The sequence below is a fragment of the Acomys minous genome (genome assembly GCF_964271855.1).
Source record: "Acomys minous genome assembly, chromosome: 6".
NCBI classification, from domain to species: Eukaryota; Metazoa; Chordata; class Mammalia; order Rodentia; family Muridae; genus Acomys; species Acomys minous.
The window spans coordinates 60,222,562-60,242,282 of record NC_140487.1 but is presented as its reverse complement, the minus strand read 5'-3'; the positions used below and the strand labels follow the sequence as shown (position 1 = coordinate 60,242,282).

The window sequence follows — 19,721 nt, the reverse complement described above, 5'->3', positions numbered from 1 at the left end:
GATACGTAAGGCAGAAAGTAGTCAGGAGCCGGCGAGCATTGTCAGAGTTGCTAGCTTGTGGGCACACTGGCCTAGAGGCAGACATCCTCTTAGGAGTATGGCCTTTTACGATGTTCTTTACAGCCAGTTCTCCTGTGTAGGGCAAGGAGTGCTGGACACCAGACTTTGGGCTTTAGAGGGAGCAGAAAGGGTTCTACCCTTGAGCTATATCCTCAGTTCTTAGCAGCCCTTCTTGAGAGGTTTGTTTTGGGGGGTAGGGGGCGGGGAGGAATTTTCTCAACACGTGTTTTCAAGAACTATGAGACCTTTTCTTTCTCCCCCGTCCCTCCCCCGTGGTGTCCATATAATAAGCATTTGTACTCTGGGATTCGCAATGTTATTCATTGCAAATGATGTTGTAAGTACGAGAATACACAGGAAGGAACCTTGCCCCACAGAGTAACGCGAATAACTTGACCGAGCCTGGAAAGGTTGGCCCATGAGAGAGGAAATAAGGAGGGGTTTGGTGCTGTAATTTTATCTGGAAAGGTTTCTGCCTTAGAAAAGCAGTTGTTCTTTACGCGTCTCTTCCGCCCTCCCTTCCCTCCAGTCCACTGGCTATAGCAGTCTGCGGACTATCTGGGACCCGTGATGACTGAAAGCTGTCTGGGCAGTGTGCAGTAACACACAGGCACACACGCTAGAAGGAATGGCTGTTTTTTTCTTGGGTAATATCTTCACATTGGTGTAGACTGGACCTGAACTCAGACGAGGGAATGCGGCAGGGAGTATTCAAAAATGGCATCAAGACCAGAATTAGCGATCCAAGGTCATTCATAAAGCTCTTCTGCTCCGCAGTGGTCTTCCTTAACCTTTAACAAGAAAGGAGAGAAATCTGAGGGCTTTGATTTCTTTTTTGAGGTCCAAACACTAGTTAAAAAATCTCACATCTCAGCAATTTCTTCCTTGATTCTAGTCTGGATGGCAGGGTGCCTCTAAAAGGCTTAGCCCTCCCCAAGCACATGTTTGCTACCCCGAGAACTGAGGAAAAACGAGAGTGTCTTAGTTAGGGTTTCAGTTGCTGTGAAGAGACACCATGACCAGGACAACTCATAGAAAGGAAGACATTTCACTGGGGCTGGCTTACAGTTTAGTCCGGTGTCGTCACGGCCGGAAGCATCGCGGTACACAGGCAGACAGTGGTACTGGAGAAGGAGCAGAAGGTTCTGCATCTGGGTGCGCAGGCCACAGGACGACAGAGACACTGGGCCTGGCTTGGGCATCTCAAACCTCAAAGCCCACTCCTAGGGACACACTTCCTCCAACAAGGCTACACCTCCGAATAGTGCCACGCCCTACGAGCCTGTTGGGGGGTGGGGAGGGGGACAGGGAGCGTTTTCATTCAAACCACTGGAGAGAGAGGAACGTTGTGAAAGCAACTGGCTGGAAAGGTACATCTTAAACTAGTGAAAAGATGAAGGGCTGCTGCTAGGTGGGTTGAGTGATGTTGGGAGGCAGGAGGACTCCTGTGGGAGGAGGGAGAGTGAGAAGGGTTGAGTTTCATGGTGAGAGGGTTTTGGTGCCCAATAGAGGGACCTGCTAGAGTAGAATATTCAGATACACTTTGCTCCTACACAAGTAAGGGATTTCTCTGTCTGTCTGTCTGTCTGTCTGTCTGTCTGTCTCTCTCTCTCTCTCTCTCTCTCTTGGTTTTCGAGACAGGGTTTCTCTATGTAGCCTTGGCTGTCCTGGACTCACTTTGTAGACCAGGCTGGCCTCCAACTCACTGGGATCCACCTGCCTCTGCCTCCTGAGTGCTGGGATTAAAGGCGTGTACCACCACCGCCTGGTTTAGGAATTTCTCTAATTCAAGCACATTTGAGGTTTTATACTACAGAAGCAGAAGCTGTTTGCCATGGTGTAGCTTAAAAGAGGGGTGCCGGGTACTTGTAGGTTACTCTAGGTGAGAAGCCGCTTGCTTGCTTGCTTCTTTCCGCATTCAGTTTCCGCCTCATTGTGCTGCTCAGGAGATGAGGCTCCCAGCCTTCACTGTGGCACCTTCTCAACTCGGGGGCAGGGGGGAGGGGTGAGCAGCACAAAAGGAAGCCTGTGTCCCTGGTCACAAGAGTTGAGTTTTCCCATTTGCTTGGTTGGTTGATTTTGAGAGATAGGGTCTCACCGCTATATGACAGGCTGACCTTGAACTCTATCCTGCAGCAGCCTCCCAACTGCTGGGCTGGCTGGTGTGTTCTATCAAAGCCTCTGGACACAGGTTTTTGTTTTGTTTTGTTTTTTTAAACCTGCACCCATAGGAATAGACTGCCCTCTGGTCCTGGTGTGCAGCATTCATCTAGGGATCTACCTTCCACGTGATCAGACCCCGCCCCCACCTCGTCTCCACACCAATCCCCTGCCTCCCAGGTCTCTTTGCATGTGTCTCATTTGCATGTGGCTGCTTCCTTGTGGTGGAATCCCCTTTGCAATAGCATTTGAAAGGCTCTGTAAGCTTATTTTAAGTGAATGCTTTGCAGTATCCTTCCACTACTGTTTTTTTTTCCCCTTTATTACTATGTTGTGTGCACGTATGTGGGTAAGTCAGAGAGCAGCTTGCAGGAGTCAGTGCTCTGATTCTGCCAGGTGGCTTCTGGAGACTTAACTCGGGTCATCAGGCTTGCCTGCAAGTGCCTTTGCCGGCTAAGCCATTTCCTTGGCCCCTGCTGCTGCTTTTCAGACTGTTCAGTTTTTACGTATTTGTTGACAACACTTTGGGAGGTCATATACCAAATAATAGTAATTCTGCCTCCATGATGGGAATGGTCGTAACGAGGCTTTTCCTTGGAGAGATAGATGACTCTGCAGTGAGGGACACATATTGCTCCTGAAGAGGACGGTGAATCACAACCGTCCATCCGTAACTCCAGTTCCAGGGGCTCCGACACCCTCTCCTGACTTTCCCAGGCACCAGCACATGTGTGGGACACATACATACATGCAGGCAAAACACTCATACACAGAAATATTGTAGAAACTTTAAAAAAATTATTTTTATGTACATTTGGTGTTTGGCCTACATATATGTCTGTGTGAGGGATACACTGGAATTTGAGTGACGGACAGTTGTGAGCTGCCACGTGGGTGCTGGGAATTGAACCTGCATCCTCTGGGAGAGCAGCCAATGTTCTTAACCGCTGAGCCATCTCTCCGGCCCCGAACTTTTTATTTTTTTTTTTAAATGAGGAGCAATTGAAAAAGACAACCTGACACTGATCTCTGGTCTCTACAGTCACACATATAATGTGTGCGTGCTGGCACACACGCACAAACATACACACACTGTAAAAATACCGACTTCCTGGATCACCTTCATGAAGAAGGCTCTGACTGAGCCCAGAGCTAACTTTATTCCATTGATTTGCACTCACATAGCAAGAGAGATTGATTGCAGGCTGTGTGTGCACCTTGATAATGCCTCCCTCCCCGGCCCACGCGCTGGTAAATGCGTAGAGCAGGAGCTCTGGCTGCCAGGGTGGAAGATGCCGCTCTTAGGAACTTGATACTTAGCGGGGACCATTGCCCTTTCAGGTTCCTGTGACCTTCGGAGACATCACGCTGTCCTTGCTGCAGGAGGAATGGATGCTGCTGCTGCTGACTCGGCCACCAAAGGACTTCTCTGCTTCCAAGGAGCTGACAGCGCCTCTAGGTATGGATTGTCTCTACCACTGCCGGCCTAGATCAATGTCCCCGTCCCCTACCCCCCTCCCCTACCCCCCTCCCCTGGGTCAGGACGTACTGGAGGATTTTCTGCGATTCTTTGCTTTCTCTGGATATCTTTACTCCTCTACTCAGTCCCAGTCATTCTTCTTTTTTAAGTTGGCGGGGACAAACAGGGAAAGCCCGGCTGTCTAGTGCTTTGGGCTGTTTGCGCAGTGGGGTGTGGGAAGCCGCCTGTGGCCCTGTGGAGCCCTCAGGACTGGGAGGGAGTCCATAGTGGCTGTCAGAGCCTTGGTTTTGCAAAATCTCGTGTCGCGCCTCGCTTGACCGGCAAGAAAGACGCGACCACCGGTTCTTCTCCTAAGCAGCTTTATTCAGGCCTTTCTTCTTCGCTTCGGTGAAAATCCCCCCAAGCCACGCCCCTCACATTCATTTCTAGCACTCAAACAGCCAATCACACCAAGACACGTCTCACGCTCTGATAGGCTCGCGAGCAGAGGGCCTTTTTCAAATAAGGGGTTGTTTAAATCGAAACGGCTCCGGCTGCATGCCGGGCGCCCTGTGGAGGCGGGGGTCCACAAAGGGCTCCGTGGCTCTCCACAGTTCCTCCTTTTTGTTTTATTAGCGCTGACGCAACAGGTGAGAGTAGAGGTCTGATCTCCAGGAGGACACTGATGTATAACAGCCCACAATCTAAGCCCTCCACCAGATTGAGTGCTGAACCCGTCCTGTTGAATGGACACTGATGTACAACAGTACTCAGCCAAAGCCGTTCACTTGGCTCAGCACTGGACCCGTCCAGTACCTTTTTTTCTGGAGGTGGGGTCTGGGGTACCAACCCACATGCAATCAGACTTGCTCCCCAGGAGGCCATTAACTGCAAACAATGTACCTCCTGTGCAGTGCTCTGCCTCGCACCCTGAGCTTGACGAGGTGATCAATTCTTCAGGACCGCCAACCACACTTGTGGAGATTGCCCCGCCTCAACTGCTGCAAATGCCTGAGCCATCATAACTTGAGTACGCATCTGAGACACACACAAACGACAAATACACCAAAAGCATACCACACATACTGCAAACATCAAGAACCCCAAGGCTCCTATCCCCGCCCACTCTTCCAGGTGGTTCACCGCTGCCGCCATCCATGAAGAGAAGCTTGTGGCAAGGGACAGGTCCCCGCGCATGGAATTAACAGCTGCAATCGCGACACGCAAGTGGTTGAGTGCCTGCTCGAGAATGGCTGACCAATTTCCCTGGAGTTGATCTGATAAAAACTTAGATAGATTAGCGGCTCGGGTATAATTTTCATGAACCATCATAACTACCATTATATAGGATGAACAAAAAGGGGGGCCAATTTGCTCTTCCAACGGTACAAAGGGCAATTCTAATCTAGCATTTGAGGTAAATAAACAGGGAAAAGCTTGCGCATCATGTCGAATCGGCATCAGCTTCAGGAAAACTGACAGTATCCCCCATTGGGATTCCCGACTATGAATGCGCGGGAGGAGGGTTATCATCCACAGGATCCACAGGAAGATCATCTCCATGGCACCTACGGACGAGACGTTCTGGAACCCACACCGGGTCGGTTGCTGTCCGGGGAAAAACACAAACAGATCCTCTCGCCCATGCTAGGACTGGATCGGGGCCGTGCCATACACCAGTCAAGACATCCTTCCATTTCACCAAACCTTGTCCACAAGGCACAGTGGAGGAATGGCGATCAGCAGAGGATCGTCCGTCTATATCCAGATTTTAAAAATTTAAAGTAAATAGGGCTAAAGCTATTCTTTCTTTCGGGGTGCGGCCATTGCCTATTCCCCCTTTTTGTTTTATTAAGCATTCCTTTAAGGTCCTGTGAGTGCGTTCAATTATTCCCTGTCCTTGAGGATTGTATGGCAATCCATGTTTTAATGTCACTTCCATATGTTCACAAAAGGAAGCAAAAGATGCTGCTGTGTAAGCAGGACCATTGTCTGTTTTTAGTTGTTGTGGTTTCCCCCATGCAGCCCATGCCTCAAGGCAGTGGGTCATCACATGGGAAGCCTTTTCTCCTGTCAAGGGAGAAGCAAAAATGATACCTGAGCAAGTATCCACTGATACATGCACATATTTTAATTTTCCAAATTCTGCAAAATGAGTTACATCCATTTGCCAAACTTGTAACGGCCGAAGCCCACGAGGATTTACCCCGTAGGACGGAGGATGGTGATGGATAACACATTGTGGGCACCGAAGCACCACTTCTCGAGCATTCGCTCGGGTTATGTGAAATTTAGCCTGTAAGGTCCGGGCATTAACATGAAACTTAGAATGAAATTCTTTTGCTAACTCCAAGCTAGAGGCCATGAAGGCAAATTGCATGCGGGTGCATTGATCAACTACATCATTACCAGTAGACAGAGGACCAGGAAGAACTGTATGAGCTCGAATGTGCTGTACAAAAAAGGGTTTATGTCTCTCCTTGATTATTGTCTGCAATTCTTTGACTATTTCAAAAATGGGACTCCTATCACTGATATTCCCCGCTACTTCCAGGGTCTTTACTAGATTCACAACATAATTAGAATCAGAGATTAAATTAAAGGGTTCCGGATGTCTTTTGAAAACTTCTAAAAAAATTTGCAACTCAATTCGTTGAGGTGATGTAGGATGGAATTGTATGAGGATTGGTTTTTGACCTTCAACTAAGAAAATCCCACAACCGGTCTTTGATCCATCTGTAAAGATATTAACAGCTCCACTAATGGGCTGGGATCGAGTAATTTTTGGAAACACTACTGGATGTACCTTAAAGAAGGTCATCAATGGATGTTTAGGATAATGATTGTCAAAATACCCATCATAACTGGTTTTTAAAATAGCCCATTCATCAACTGTTGCAAACAAAACTTGAAGTTGGTGACTATCATAAGGGACAATAATTCTTTCATGGACCATACCGAAGAATTGTAAACTCTGTTTTAGGCCTTCCATGGCTAATTTTGCAATGGCTGTGGGATAATGATCTATAGTTTTTGCAGGAGAACATTTTGGGTGGATCCATAATAAAGGTCCATCTTGCCATAGAATTCCTGTAGGTTGGTCTGATGTTTGTAAAATGCACATTTGAATGAGAATTCCTTCTTTTATTCTATTTAGGCAAGCTTTCTGCAGTTCCTGATTAACTTTATTTAAAGCCTTTCGTGCTTCTTCATTTAATTGTCGAGGGGAATTCAAATCACTGTCCCCTGCTAGAATTGCAAATAATGGCTTTAAGATATAATTTGGAATCTTTAAATAAGGTCTAATCCAATTAATATCACCTAACAATTTCTGAAAATCATTTAAAGTGTGTAGGCAATCCAGGCGTAACTGCAATTTTTGGGGGCAAACTTGTCTTGGTAGAATCTTTGCTCCTAAATAACTCACTATGGTGTCTTGTTGTACCTTCTCAGGGGCTATAGACAATCCCCTTCGTCGCAGCAATTGGTCTAGTTCGGAGAAAGCTGTATGCAAAAGGGTTTCATCATTGTGTGCCAGAAGGATGTCATCCATATAATGGATACATCTTAATTTGGGGTATTTTTTCCTCAATGGCTCAATAGCTTGTCTACATAAAGCTGACACATCGTAGGGCTATTAGCCATACCTTGTGGCAACACTACCCATTCATATCTCTGGTCTGGCTTTTCATGATTACAAGAAGGAACTGTGAAAGCAAAACGTTCCCAATCCCTTTCATTTAAAGGAATGGAAAAAAAGCAGTCTTCGATATCAATAACAATTATGGGCCAATTCTGAGGCAGGGTAGAAAGTAGCGGGAGTCCACGCTGAATTGGTCCCATCACTTGCATTTGCTCATTAATAATTCTTAAATCATGCAACAGCCTCCATTTTCCAGACTTCTTTTTAATAACGAAAATGGGGGTATTCCAGGGTGACACAGAAGGTTGAATATGTCCTAAGCTAAGCTGTTCCTGAACAAGGGTTGTGGCTGCCTGTAATTTCTCTGAGGAAAGTGGCCACTGGGGAACCCATACAGGGTCCTCAGTCTTCCATGTAATGGGAGTCCCCTCCCCAGCGGCCCCTAAGAAAAACCCAAACCCTCTTTCCCTTGTTTTTGTTTTGGCTCTATAGGAGAATGCTGTCCCTGGAGATATTTTCCTAGGCCAAAACTGGGATGATAACCCATATGGTTCATTATTCCCTGTGATTCTTTCGAGTATTCATTAGTTAGTCTAAAGCCCAAGTCTTGTAATAAATCTCTTCCCCATAAGGTGACCGGCAGGTCAAGGACATAGGGCTGAATTTCTCCAACATGACCCTCCTGATCCTGCCATTTTAGCAATCTGGAACTCATGTCAGGGGCTTTGGCATATCCCAGTCCTTGCAAGATCTGTGAAGAAATTTGAACGGGCCAAGCAGTAGGCCAGTCCTTTTTGGCAATAATACTGCGGTCGGCTCCAGTATCTAGCAACCCTGAAATTCTTTTACCCTCCACTAACAGGTCCAAAATCGGTCTCTTATCCAATTGCAAAGAGAGGAAAGTTAAATCAACTCCACTGGACCCAAAACCTTTCTTTCCCCTCTCTTGTTTAGCTGATGGAAAATTAGTATGTAGACTAGGGAGAATCACCAATTGTGCTATGCGATCGCCTGGTGATATGGCCACAATACCGCGAGGCGAGGAAACCATAATCTTAACAGTACCATAATAATCGGGGTCAATGATGCCTGGATGTACTATTAACCCTCGGAGAGCAGTGGAGGATCTCCCAATCAAGAGCCCCACTGTTTGAGGCTTCAGGGGTCCTTTGAAGTCAGTCTCTATTAATTGGACACCCATTTGGGGAGTTAACACCAGTCTGGTGGTGGAACGGAGGTCCAACCCTGCGGAACCCGAAGTGGCTCTCCGTGGTTCTTGGGACGACGGAGAGATGGCCACCTCTCCTCCTCCCAGCTTTCCTGGTTCCCATTGTCCATGGCCCCATATATTTGCGGGCCCTGGGGACGTGGGCCCCGCTGTCCGTTTTTTGAACGAGCTCCACCATAGCCAGGTGTCAAATGCTGACCGTTAATATCTTTCACCGATCTACACTCATTTGCCCAGTGGTTCCCCTTTTTGCATTTGGGGCACAAACTTGGTTGTCTCGGTTGAATGTTTCCTCCCCCTCCCTGTCCACTTCCTCTCTCAGGACATTGTCTTTTTAAATGTCCATGTTTGCCACACTTGAAACAAGTGCCAGGGGGAGCAGACTTCCTTCCTCTTGAGAGCTGTACTACTGCAGCGGCCAGTCCAGTATTAGTCAAAGGCCCGCCCAGTTCTCGACAAACTTTCATCCAGACTTCTATCCCTTTGCCCTTATAAGGAGTGATGGCAGCACGGCATTCCTTCGTGCATTGCTCATACACTAGCTGCTTAACCAGGGGCATGGTGACATCTGGGTCCCCGAAGATTCTCCCTGCTGCCTCAACCATGCGGGCGACGAAATCAGAAAACGGTTCTGTGGTACCTTGCATGATCTTAGTCAGGTTCCCACTTACCTCCCCTTTATTGGGTAAGGCCTTCCATGCCCCAATGGCAATTTGGTTAATCTGCTCATACACTTGCATTGGATACCCCGTCTGTTGATTTGCAAATCGGCCCTGTCCTAGAAGCATGTCCCTGTCCCAGGCTGGATTTCCTGCCGCAGCGTTAGCGGCGGCCTGTTCAGCGGCAAATTCTATTACAAAGGCCTTAAAATCAAGGTATTGACCAGGAGTGAGGCAGGCCTTGGCAAGGCTACCCCAATCTGTGGGCGTCATGCAGTGTCTGCTCAGTGCTTCAACCTGCACCACTGTGAAGGAAGCCGAAATGCCATAGGCACGTACCGACTCGGCAAGGGACTTCACAATTTTGAACTCTAGGGGCTCGTGGTAGCGCTGTCCCTGAACATCCTGGAACACTGGAAAACCCAAGGCACCAGCTCTAACGTCCCTCCAAACTTGCGGGCAGAGAGACCGAGTGCTTGCGGTTGCCTCTGGCCCAGGATTAGGAATGTAATAAGGATGAGGCTCGGTAACTTCCGCACCAGTTCTAGTCTTCACTTCCTCCTTTGGCAACTTCCCCTTTTTAAATGGAGTCAGGTCTGGATACAAGGTGGACCTCTCCATTTTTTCTGCTAATTCCTCAATATCTTCTTCCAAGTCTGAACTGTCGCTTGATGTGTCCCCTTTCTCTGACCTCAAAGACCTTTCTTCTTTGAGCTGCTCTAAGGCCCGTTTCCCTACTTCCAGAGCCTGTGAGCATCTGGTATCCTCCAAGCAACTGCGTACCAGCCTCCATATAGGTCTTATACCTCTTTTCAGATCGCCTTGTTCCCAGGCGAAGTCTAGATCTCTACCTAACTTGTCCCAGCTCGAGGAGGCTAGTTTACCCGATACAGCAAACCACGGGGCTACGGTATCACATTCTGATAAAAAGGTTTCCAAAGTTTTACTCTTTAATTTGATTCCCTTTGATTTTAACAGCTCTTGAAGAGCGGCGAAAACTGGATGAGACTGTGATGCACCCATATTTTCACTTATTGGCTCCCTCCCGGAGACCTAAGAATTAGCTCCCTTCCGGAGACCTAAGGATAGCCTCCCTCCCGAGGACTTTCCCCTTCCCCAGGGGTCGTAAGCTCCACTTACCAGGAACTTACCCGCCGGCAATCCCTGACCACTTGGAGTTCTGAACTTGACGGTGGGGGAGTCGGTTCCCCGTACGGGCCACCACTTGTCGCGCCTCGCTTGACCGGCAAGAAAGACGCGACCACCGGTTCTTCTCCTAAGCAGCTTTATTCAGGCCTTTCTTCTTCGCTTCGGTGAAAATCCCCCCAAGCCACTCCCCTCACATTCATTTCTAGCACTCAAACAGCCAATCACACCAAGACATGTCTCACGCTCTGATAGGCTCGCGAGCAGCGGGCCTTTTTCAAATAAGGGGTTGTTTAAATCGAAACGGCTCCGGCTGCATGCCGGGCGCCCTGTGGAGGCGGGGGTCCACAAAGGGCTCCGTGGCTCTCCACAATCTCGTCTCTCTCTAGCTCCAGAGACTGATACCAGAGCGCTTTTCGACCTTTTAGGCCTTGATTTTCTTAGGTGATTTAATAAGATTAAATGAACCCAGAAACTTTGTACAAATGTAGGGTGTTTTTTATCCCTTCTGTTTTAGGTTTGTTTGCTTGCTTGCTTGTTTGTTTTCTAAGACAGGGTTTCTTTGTGCAGTCCTTACTGTCTTGGACTCACTTTGTAGACCACAGAGATCTGCCTGCCTCTGTGTCCCAAGTGCTGGGGTTACAGGTGTGTGCTGCTGTACTCAGCTGCTGTTTTAGTTTTTAAATATACTTTTCTCTGCTTTTGTGTTACTTTTAGTGCCAAGGACAGAAGTAAGAGTCACCTGCGCTCACAGGTTTTTGATTTTTGGAGTATTTTAGATTAGAGCACTCTATTAGAAAGTAAAAATACCTAAACATCTGAAAAATTCCAAAATCTGAGAGTCTCATGTAGCTCAGGCTGGCCTCAAATTCCCCACATAGCCAAGGATGACCTTGAATTTCTGGTCTTCCCGCATCCACCTCCCCACATGCTGAGATTGAACCCAGCGCCCTGTGCTTTCTAGGCAAGCACTCTTGTTAGCTGAACTGCATCCCTGGTCCCTATGGTCCTGAGCCTTTAGGATGAGGCTCTGACCTTGCATCCGTTGGATGCGGTTTGATGACTGTTCCCTTTTCCTTTCTCATTCCACAGAGGGCGGATGACGGTGCGGGAGCTGTGACCTCAGCGTTCTGTGGGTGGTGGGTTGTAGCTAGTCTAGGTCCTGCTCCATGCCTGCTAAATACAGCTGAAAAGCACCGAGTCCCTAACGCTTCCAGCAGCATAGCAGTAGCTAACAGGCCGGCTTGGCTCACAGTGGAAATTCTGTTCCACGTTCTCTCGTCGTTTTGGCTTTCACCATTTTAGTTGGCTTCTTCAGCGTGTTTTCAGTTGCCAACGTTGGCCATGTCCCACATAGTTGCCTTTTATTTCCTTTTATTATATATGCATATGAGTGTTTTGTCTGCATGCATGTCTGTTTACCGTGTTTGTGCCAGGTGCCCACCGAGGCCAGAAGAGGGTGTTAGGTCCCCTGAACCTGGCCTTATAGATGGCTGTGAACTGCCAAGTGGGTGCTAGGAGGTGAACCAGGGTCCTCTGGCTCAGCCAGTGGTCTTAACCACCAAGCCATCTATCTCTTCAGCCCCATGAACTGACAATTTAACCTCATTTCAGCTTTGCCTGTGCCCCCTCCTTGCTTTTGCCTGCTCCCCCATTCTCTTAGTGGGGAGAGATCTCACAGATAGCAGAGCTTCTAAACCATTACGCCAGCCCACTTGGTTCTTTCTTATACCACCCGCACCCTCACGCCCCCGAGGATATCCTGGCAGAAGCCGCTCTTTGACATTAGGAACTGGAGCCAAGCCCTCATGGCTTTTCTGTGTTCCCAACTCAGGACCAGCTGCTACCAATCCTGAGGTGTTCCGTGGGTTTGGGCAAGAGACTGAGCCATGGCTAGGCAACATCCAGGGACAGAGGAACCTCCCGTACCATCATCCTGGTGAGTGTGGTCTGTGCATGGAGGCGGGTACCTACTGACGAGGAGCAGGGCTGGGGGGACACTAGAAGCCAACGTCACCCTATCCTATGCCTGCCTGTTCTCCACCATGCGCAAGAGGAACTCTGCCCTTTCCACAGATGTTGCCTTATCTTAATGTTATCCCTGCCTTGCGCTTGTACTCTGCCCTCTCAGCCCCTTCCCGTGACTTCTACCCTATAGCATATACCAGTTTATACTGAAAATTCCAAGGAAGTTTGGCCATCTTACCTCCTGTTGTATTTTCCGTGCCCATAGCAGTGCCCGGCACACAACAGTAGTAAAATTGTAACCAAGGGAATGAAGAAATGAGTGAACAGCTATTTGCTAAGCCCTAGGGCTGACAATTGTGTTTTGGGTGACAGGGTTAACCAGTCCCTCCTGTGGGAACACAGGGAGTGGGGCTCACGCTCTGCTGTGAATCATAGCCACAGAGTTCGCTCTCTCTTGCGGTTTCCTCAGAGAGACCACAGGCATCTCTGGACTGCTGTGACTGCAAAGAAACACAGAGGCCCATTTGTCTCCCCTTGCGTGGCTCTTCATCTGGGGCCTAATGACTGTTAGAAGCTTCGTGCTCAGTTTTGTAGGCTGCTTAAAAACCCTGAGGCGTGGTCACTGGCCACTGAAGTTTAGGTTGATGGCCAAGAAGTGGCTCCAGGGAGTTACAGCTGTCTGCTTCATTTCCTGTAAAGAAACTTGTAGTTTAGTTTGAGGAAGGCGAGTCTTCATGAGAGTTTTGAACTCTGAAAGGTGTCAGAGGGAAGCTGAGCCCTGAGCATCCCATCTGCGTCACCAGCTTGAACTGAGGTAGCCCCATTTATCTGCGGTGTGTACCCCTTCATCCATGCTGTCTCTCCTTAGTTTCATATAACCGACTGTCAGTCACAGTTGTGTAATGCACTAAGGTATTTTGAAGAAGAGAGAGAGACTGTATTTCCGTAACTTTTTTTTTTTTTTTGAGACAGGGTTTCTCTGTGTAGCCTTGGCTGTCCTGGACTCGCTTTATAGACCAGGCTGGTCTCGAACTCACAGCGATCCGCCTGCCTCTGCCTCTCGAGTGCTAGGATTAAAGGCATGCGCCACCATTCCCGGCCTGCTATGTCTAATTTATTGTTTGCTTGCTATGTCTAATTTATAAATGGAATGTTACCACTTTTATGTATAGATGGGAAAAACAGTGTATAGAGAGTCTGGGCCCTGCCAGTCCCTGAAGACAAGGGGAGCTATTGTACTCAGAGGTGCACTGCAGTTTACCGAATGCTCTCTGTCCTGAGACTGCAGCTGTGGCTAGGGGATAGTGGCTGTCTTACCTTGAGGTGCTTGAGTGGAATGCAGGGGCCTCTCTGACAGGCCCACCCAGAAGGAAGTTTCTACAGAGTGAGAGTTGCACTCTGGTTCTTTGAGCTCGCTAAACCCTGTGTTTCCATGCCCTCACTGTTTTATCCTATGTAAGCTCTGATCCGAGGTCAGGGCCACTGTGCGAGGTGGCCTTGATCAAAGTGCAGCCATTTCACCCAGTGTATCTCCCCGTTAAGTTTTTTGAAAGGAAACATTTGCTTAAAGCACACCTGCTTGATTTCTGTCTGCTTTAAGCATGGTGTGTGTGTGAGGAGTCTGAGTGAAAGTTGAAAATTCAATTACGACATTCTTTAGAGCAAGTAGAGAGGAATGCCTGTCCCTTTGGACTGAGTGTGTGTCCTCCTACTTGATGGCTCTCAGATCATAGGATTTAAAATTTTCATTTATCTCGTTCCTCAAAAGAAAAAACCCACACGAACTTCATGGAAGAAGTAGATAAGCAGAGTTCTGCCAGAGAGAAAGGATGGTACCTGCCACCGCAGAAAGCCTGCCTTGCCCACATCAGTACAGAGAGCAGCACCATCGAGGGAGACTGGACAGAAAGAAGTGTGAAGCTTCCAAAGCCCCGTTCTATTCAGAAATCATGGTTTACACAGTTTCCGTGGCTGATCATGAACGAGGAACAGACGGCTCTGTGTTGTGCCGTCTGCCGGGAATACCCAGCCGTCAGAGACAAACGGTCACGGTTAATAGAAGGCTACACAGGACCGTTCAAGGTGGAAACTCTCAAACACCACGCCAGGAGCAAGGCCCACATACTCTGTGCCAATGCCCTGGCTGCCAGGGACCCCATCCGGGCAGCCCACCTTCAGAGTCGCAGGGAGAGTTCGGCAGATATCCTGGCCAAGCCTGAACAGCTCCTCAGTGCAGACTATCCCACGCTCTCCCCTCCCGGGCCTCTGGGAGGCATTGATGGCATCCCTGAGCTCCTGTCCATCCCAAGAGCTAAACTAGAGGACCCTTCAGGGAGGGGAGCCATCCCTGCGTTGTTCCTAGACTGTTCCATGTCAGATCTGAGGCAAAAAGAAATTAGCAGTGACACCCTCCGTCCTTCAAATAACACCGCGCTGTGTGAGGACCCCGCTGAACTCTGCAGCCAGGTAACGTGTTTACTGCTTGTTGTGCCTTACAGAGGGTTCCATACTGAAAGTGACACAAATTGCAAGATGATGATGGAAAAAAAGCAGAGCAGTTCTCAGCACTGACGTCATAGGGTCACTGGCGCATGCGTGCTTTTGTAGTGTCTGATACTTATTTTTATCTTGTGTGTACGAGTGTCTGCCTGTGTGTTTGTGCATCACAAGTGTGTAGAACCTGTGGAAGCCACAAGTGGGTACCAGATGCCCTGTAAACGTTGGGAGCTGCCACGTGGGTGCTGGGAACTGAACCAGGGTCCTCTGGAAGAGCAGCAGCAAGTGCTCTTAATCACTGAGCCATCTCTCCCGCCCCAGCTCACAGTGTTTTAAATCACCAGGTATTGCTGTAAATGTTTTACAGGCATTCCATCGTTTAACTGGGACAACTCCTGAATTATCTTCTGTTTTCACAGACAGCAAAGCCTAATTCATGGCACAGAGCATCCTGACTTATAGAAGGATCCAGAGTTCAGATCAGCCACAGAGCTGTGCTGTAACTCTTTAACCTCGCAGAGTTTTCATAGGCGATGAGCTGCGTCTAAGGTTTCTTAGGTTATAGGGCAAGAGTTGCTAAATTCACCGTGTTGGGAGAGGAGTGCGACTCAAATGTCCCTCAAGGATAACATTGTAGGGAGCCTTCCACGGTGGTCAGTTTTTCCAGAGTCCAGGGAAACAGCAGAGCTTCTCTCTCTGATCTTCTTGTTATTTTTTGGTGTTAGGAGGTAGTAACCGGTCTGACCTCCAGAGCCTCGGGACTCCGGGAGTGCGGGACTCTGGGACTCTGGGACTCTGGGACTCCGGGACTCTGGGACTCCGGGAGTGCGGGACTCTGGGACTCTGGGACTCTGGGACTCTGGTACTCTGGGACTCCGGGAGTGCGGTGTGGGTTACTCCGCCCTAGTTATGAGCACCTCTAGTTCTTTTTAACTGCTACTTCCTTCACGTCCCGTGGGGGAGTCCCCTCCACAGCCACAGTGGGTACAGGGTGACCATGGGTCTCCGCTGACAGCGTGCAGTCAGAGGTGCCTTTCTCCTGGGAGTTTCTGACTGAGCCAGTCTGGTTTACCTATTCTCCGGGGCTTGTGGATTTGATACCATTTGGCGGGGACTTCATTCTTGCGCCTCTTGGTGGGCTTCCCAGGAGAAAGCTGTCTCCCTTCCCGAAGCGCCGTGTCGCACTGTAGCCGTGGGCTGAGCAGCACTGCTCTGCATTGCAGGAGCCTCCTGAGGAGGAGCAGCCGAAGGCTTCTAAGGTGTCCAGGGAGCTGCCTGCGACGTTTGAGGATGTGGCGGTGTATTTCACTCGGGAGGAGTGGGGCCTGCTGGGCACGCAGCAGAGGGAGCTGTACAGAGATGTGATGCAGATGAACTACACGCTGCTGGCTTCCCTGGGTAAGGCCTCCGTGGGCGTTTACACGCCACTGCCACGGGCCGGGGATCTCGGAGCAGCCGCGGCCTTTCCTTAAGGGCAGGGAGCGAGCTTGTCTTGTGTCCCTCAGAACACTGGCTGCCGTGGGGTCAGTGCACTGTCTCACCTCTTCCTTCATTTTCCTGTCCATCCGCTCACCCATCCTCCACTCCCATTCATCGAATGCCCGCATTATGCAGGGTGCTCAGGGCATCCGCAGGCCTTTGGATGGAACGTCTGAGTTCCATCAGCGGGTTCTGGAAGAGTAGCATAGGGCAGTCTGGATGTGGGAGAGAGGAGTCAGGAAGTCTTCAGAGACGTGTTATGAGGGATACAGATCCAGGTCCCTTGAAATGGAGGAAGGGCACCTAGACAGGACCGAGGATGGGAATAGCCCAAGCAGAGCCTGAAGACACGCGGGCCTCTCCAGGCTCCCACGTCATCTGAACAGCCTCCGGCTGTTTTCCAGATGCTAGCACAGCACCCTGGGTATGAACATCAGCCTGGGCCTTGGAGAGTTTTGTGGGTACCAGAGCCGTCCTGACCTCCCCTGCATCTGTTTCTTGTTCTTCACTTTCCATCTTTGTGACAGACACCCCAGCTTGCCGTCCAGTGTCAGACAGGAGACAGCTGTTGTGTTCTAGAGCTGGTATTTCCTGTTTTCACTAGTGTGCACCGTAGCAGGAGTTGGCAGAGCAGGCCACTGTGTACACACAGGAACAGCAACAGCGAGCACCTCTGGTAACTTCTGCTTGTGGAATAACTTCTTTAGAATGAAAAATCTAGAACCTATGGCTCTGTTGATTGGCTTGTCCCTTTGTTTGTACTACAGCTGTAATCTGGATAACTTTCTAACATTGCCCTGTCCCCCCTGACCTTATTTCTTCCTTTTCTTTCTTTCTTCTTTGTTTTAGTGTGTATGGGTGTTTTGTCTGCATGCGCATCTGTGCACCACGTGTGTGCAGTGCTGGTGGAGACCAGAAGAGGGCGTCACATCCCCTGGAACTGGAGTTACAGATGGTTGTGAGCTGCCATGTGAGTGCTGGAAATTGGAACCTGGGTTCTCTTGAGGATCAGACCGTGCTCTTTACCACCGAGTCATCTCTCTAGCTCCGCTTTCTGACAGTCTTCTTCTATATACTTGTGTTTATCATTATTCACAATGTGTGGTACTGGAGTTTGGGTCCACGGCCTGTGTGTGCTAGGTAAACGCTCTGCCACCGCAGAACACCCATCCTGTTGTCCGCAGTGCTTCAGTGGCTCCCCAGACATTTCGGAAGCTACTTAAGTAATCGTCATCTTATGGTGACAGAGGTCTGGGGGCCTGTGAATGTGCTGTGCTTTCATAACATCAGCACCACAGCTGTACTGCAGGAAGCAAGGTCCAGGGGAAATTCATTTATAAGAATTGTGTGCAAGCTGGGCAGGAAGCTGAGGCAGGAGGCTCACTGTAAGTTTGAGGCCAGCCAGGGTTACAGAGTAAGACCTTGTCTCAGACAAGGAAATACAATAATTACATACTCACTTTAAGCAGCTGGCCTTTCTTTCTTTCTTAAAATTTATTTATTTCTTACACATATAGTGTTTTGCCTGCATGTACACCTGCATGCCAGAAGAGGGCACCAGATCTCATTGTAGATGGTCGTGAGCCACCATGTGGTTGTTGGGAATTGAACTCAGGACCTCTGGAAGAGCAGCCACTGCTCTTAACCCCTGATCCATCTCTCCAGCTCTGGCTTTTCTTTTTTTTAAGTAGCCTTCAGTAGCAAAGCAGTTTGCTTCTAGAGTTTTGCATAATCTTTTTGTTTGTTTGTTTGTTTGTTTTTGTTTTTTTGAGACGGGGTTTCTCTGTGTAGCTCTGGCTGTCCTGGACTTACTTTGTAGACCAGGCTGGCCTTGAACTCACAGAGTTTTGCCTGCCTCGGCCTCCCAGAGGGTTGGGATTACATGCATAAGCCACCGAGCCCACCTATCTTTTATTATTTATTTATTTGGTTTTTTTGAGACAGGGTTTTTTTTGTGTGGCCTTGGCTGTCCTGGACTCGCTTTGTAGACCAGGCTGGCCTCGAACTCACAGCAATCCACCTGCTTCTGCCTCCCAAGTGCTGGGATTAAAGGCGTGTGCCACTACGCTGGGCGTTCTTTTAATTTTTTAAACCTGTTCCTTATATCTTATCTCAAAGTAGTACGATCTTCATACATGGGAGTGTGTCCTAGTTTTTCTTTTTTTTTTTAATTAAGTTTTTTTCCCCCTCAATTCTTATGTCTGGAAGTAACAGCAGTTGTTTTTACTGTGGCCTGAATGTCTGCCAAGGACTGGCCCTATGTTGAAAGCCTTCTGTGTGTTTGATGTCATATTTAAACCAATTCTGCAAGTAGGCAGTAATATTTTCCATATGAGAACAGCCCCCAGATTGTAGTAATTTATATGGTAAATGTCCAAAGTGAGGCCTACTGTTTTGTCTACTGAGTGTACATTGGGCTCAGATAAAAATCCTTAATTTGTATGTTGTTAACTAGTTGGACTCCCTTTCTTTGAGTTGGCACATTTGTGTTCATCACATTGGTACTAAAATGATGATGCCATGCATAAGATAAGGTCATTTAAAAGTTCAAGGAGTGTAAGATTCGGTCTTTTCGTTTTGTACCCCACAGCTTTTGTGGGTAGCTAATAGTTGGTCTGGCTGGGTCACATCTTCCCTGGAGATAGATCACTGTTGGTTCTGTCACCTTAGTGAGCAGTGGATGGACGTCCCTCTGCAGCGCATTTGGGCCACATGTTTCCATCTGTTCTTTATTCCCTTCCCCTTCCCAACTGCTTCTTCTCAGAGTTTATAATGGGAAAGATAATTATAGAGTTAAAGTGGTGAAAATGTCATCTCAGAGTTTGTTATCTTGAATCTGGCTTTTATTTCGGTTTGTAATGCTAAGGATGAGACTGGAGGCTCCACTCCTTCTAGGCAGTTGCTTTCCCACCGTGGTGGTTTGACTGAAAATGGGCACCCCCCAGGCTCACAGGGAGGGGTACTCTTAGGAGGTGTATGGCCTTGTTGGAGGAAATCTGTCACTGAGGGTGGGCTTTGAGGTTGCAAGTGTTCAAGGGAGGGCCAGTGTCACTCTTCTTGCTGCCTCTTGTTCCGGATGTAGAACTTTCAGCTACCTCTATAGCACCTGTCTGCCTGCGTGATGCCATGCTTCCTGCTGTGACAATTAGTGGACTAAATATCTGAACTGTAAGCCAGCCCCAGTGAAATGTTCTCCTTTAGAAAGGTTGAGCTGATCATGGTTTCTCATCACAGCAATACTAACCCTAACTAAGACGGTGGTTGTCTTAGGGTCTCTCATGCTGCGATGAAACGCCATGACCAAAGCAACTGGAAGAGGAAGGATCGGATTACATTACCACACACAGTCCATCATCAAGGGAAGTCAGGACAGGAACTCAAGCAGGGCAGGAACCTGGAGGCAGGAGCTGATGCACAGGGCAT

General features: G+C 48.7%; 1 protein-coding gene across 2 annotated transcripts in view; it reads left to right on the top strand.

Annotated features, from left to right (window-relative positions):
• Nucleotides 1-19,721, top strand: part of ZNF862 (zinc finger protein 862) — a 37,635-nt gene that overhangs the window by 620 nt on the left and 17,294 nt on the right. The window contains exons 1-5 of one of the 2 annotated variants that reach the window (XM_084785511.1): nt 3,560-3,679; nt 4,814-5,463; nt 12,190-12,294; nt 14,092-14,789; nt 16,043-16,217. In XM_084785511.1, the coding sequence (XP_084641637.1) occupies nt 14,112-14,789; nt 16,043-16,217 (853 nt within the window). In that variant the 5' untranslated portion in view covers nt 3,560-3,679; nt 4,814-5,463; nt 12,190-12,294; nt 14,092-14,111. Of the gene's footprint in view, nt 1-3,559; nt 3,680-4,813; nt 5,464-12,189; nt 12,295-14,091; nt 14,790-16,042; nt 16,218-19,721 lie in introns of those variants that run through there. The other variant, XM_084785510.1, reaches the window with a different exon arrangement.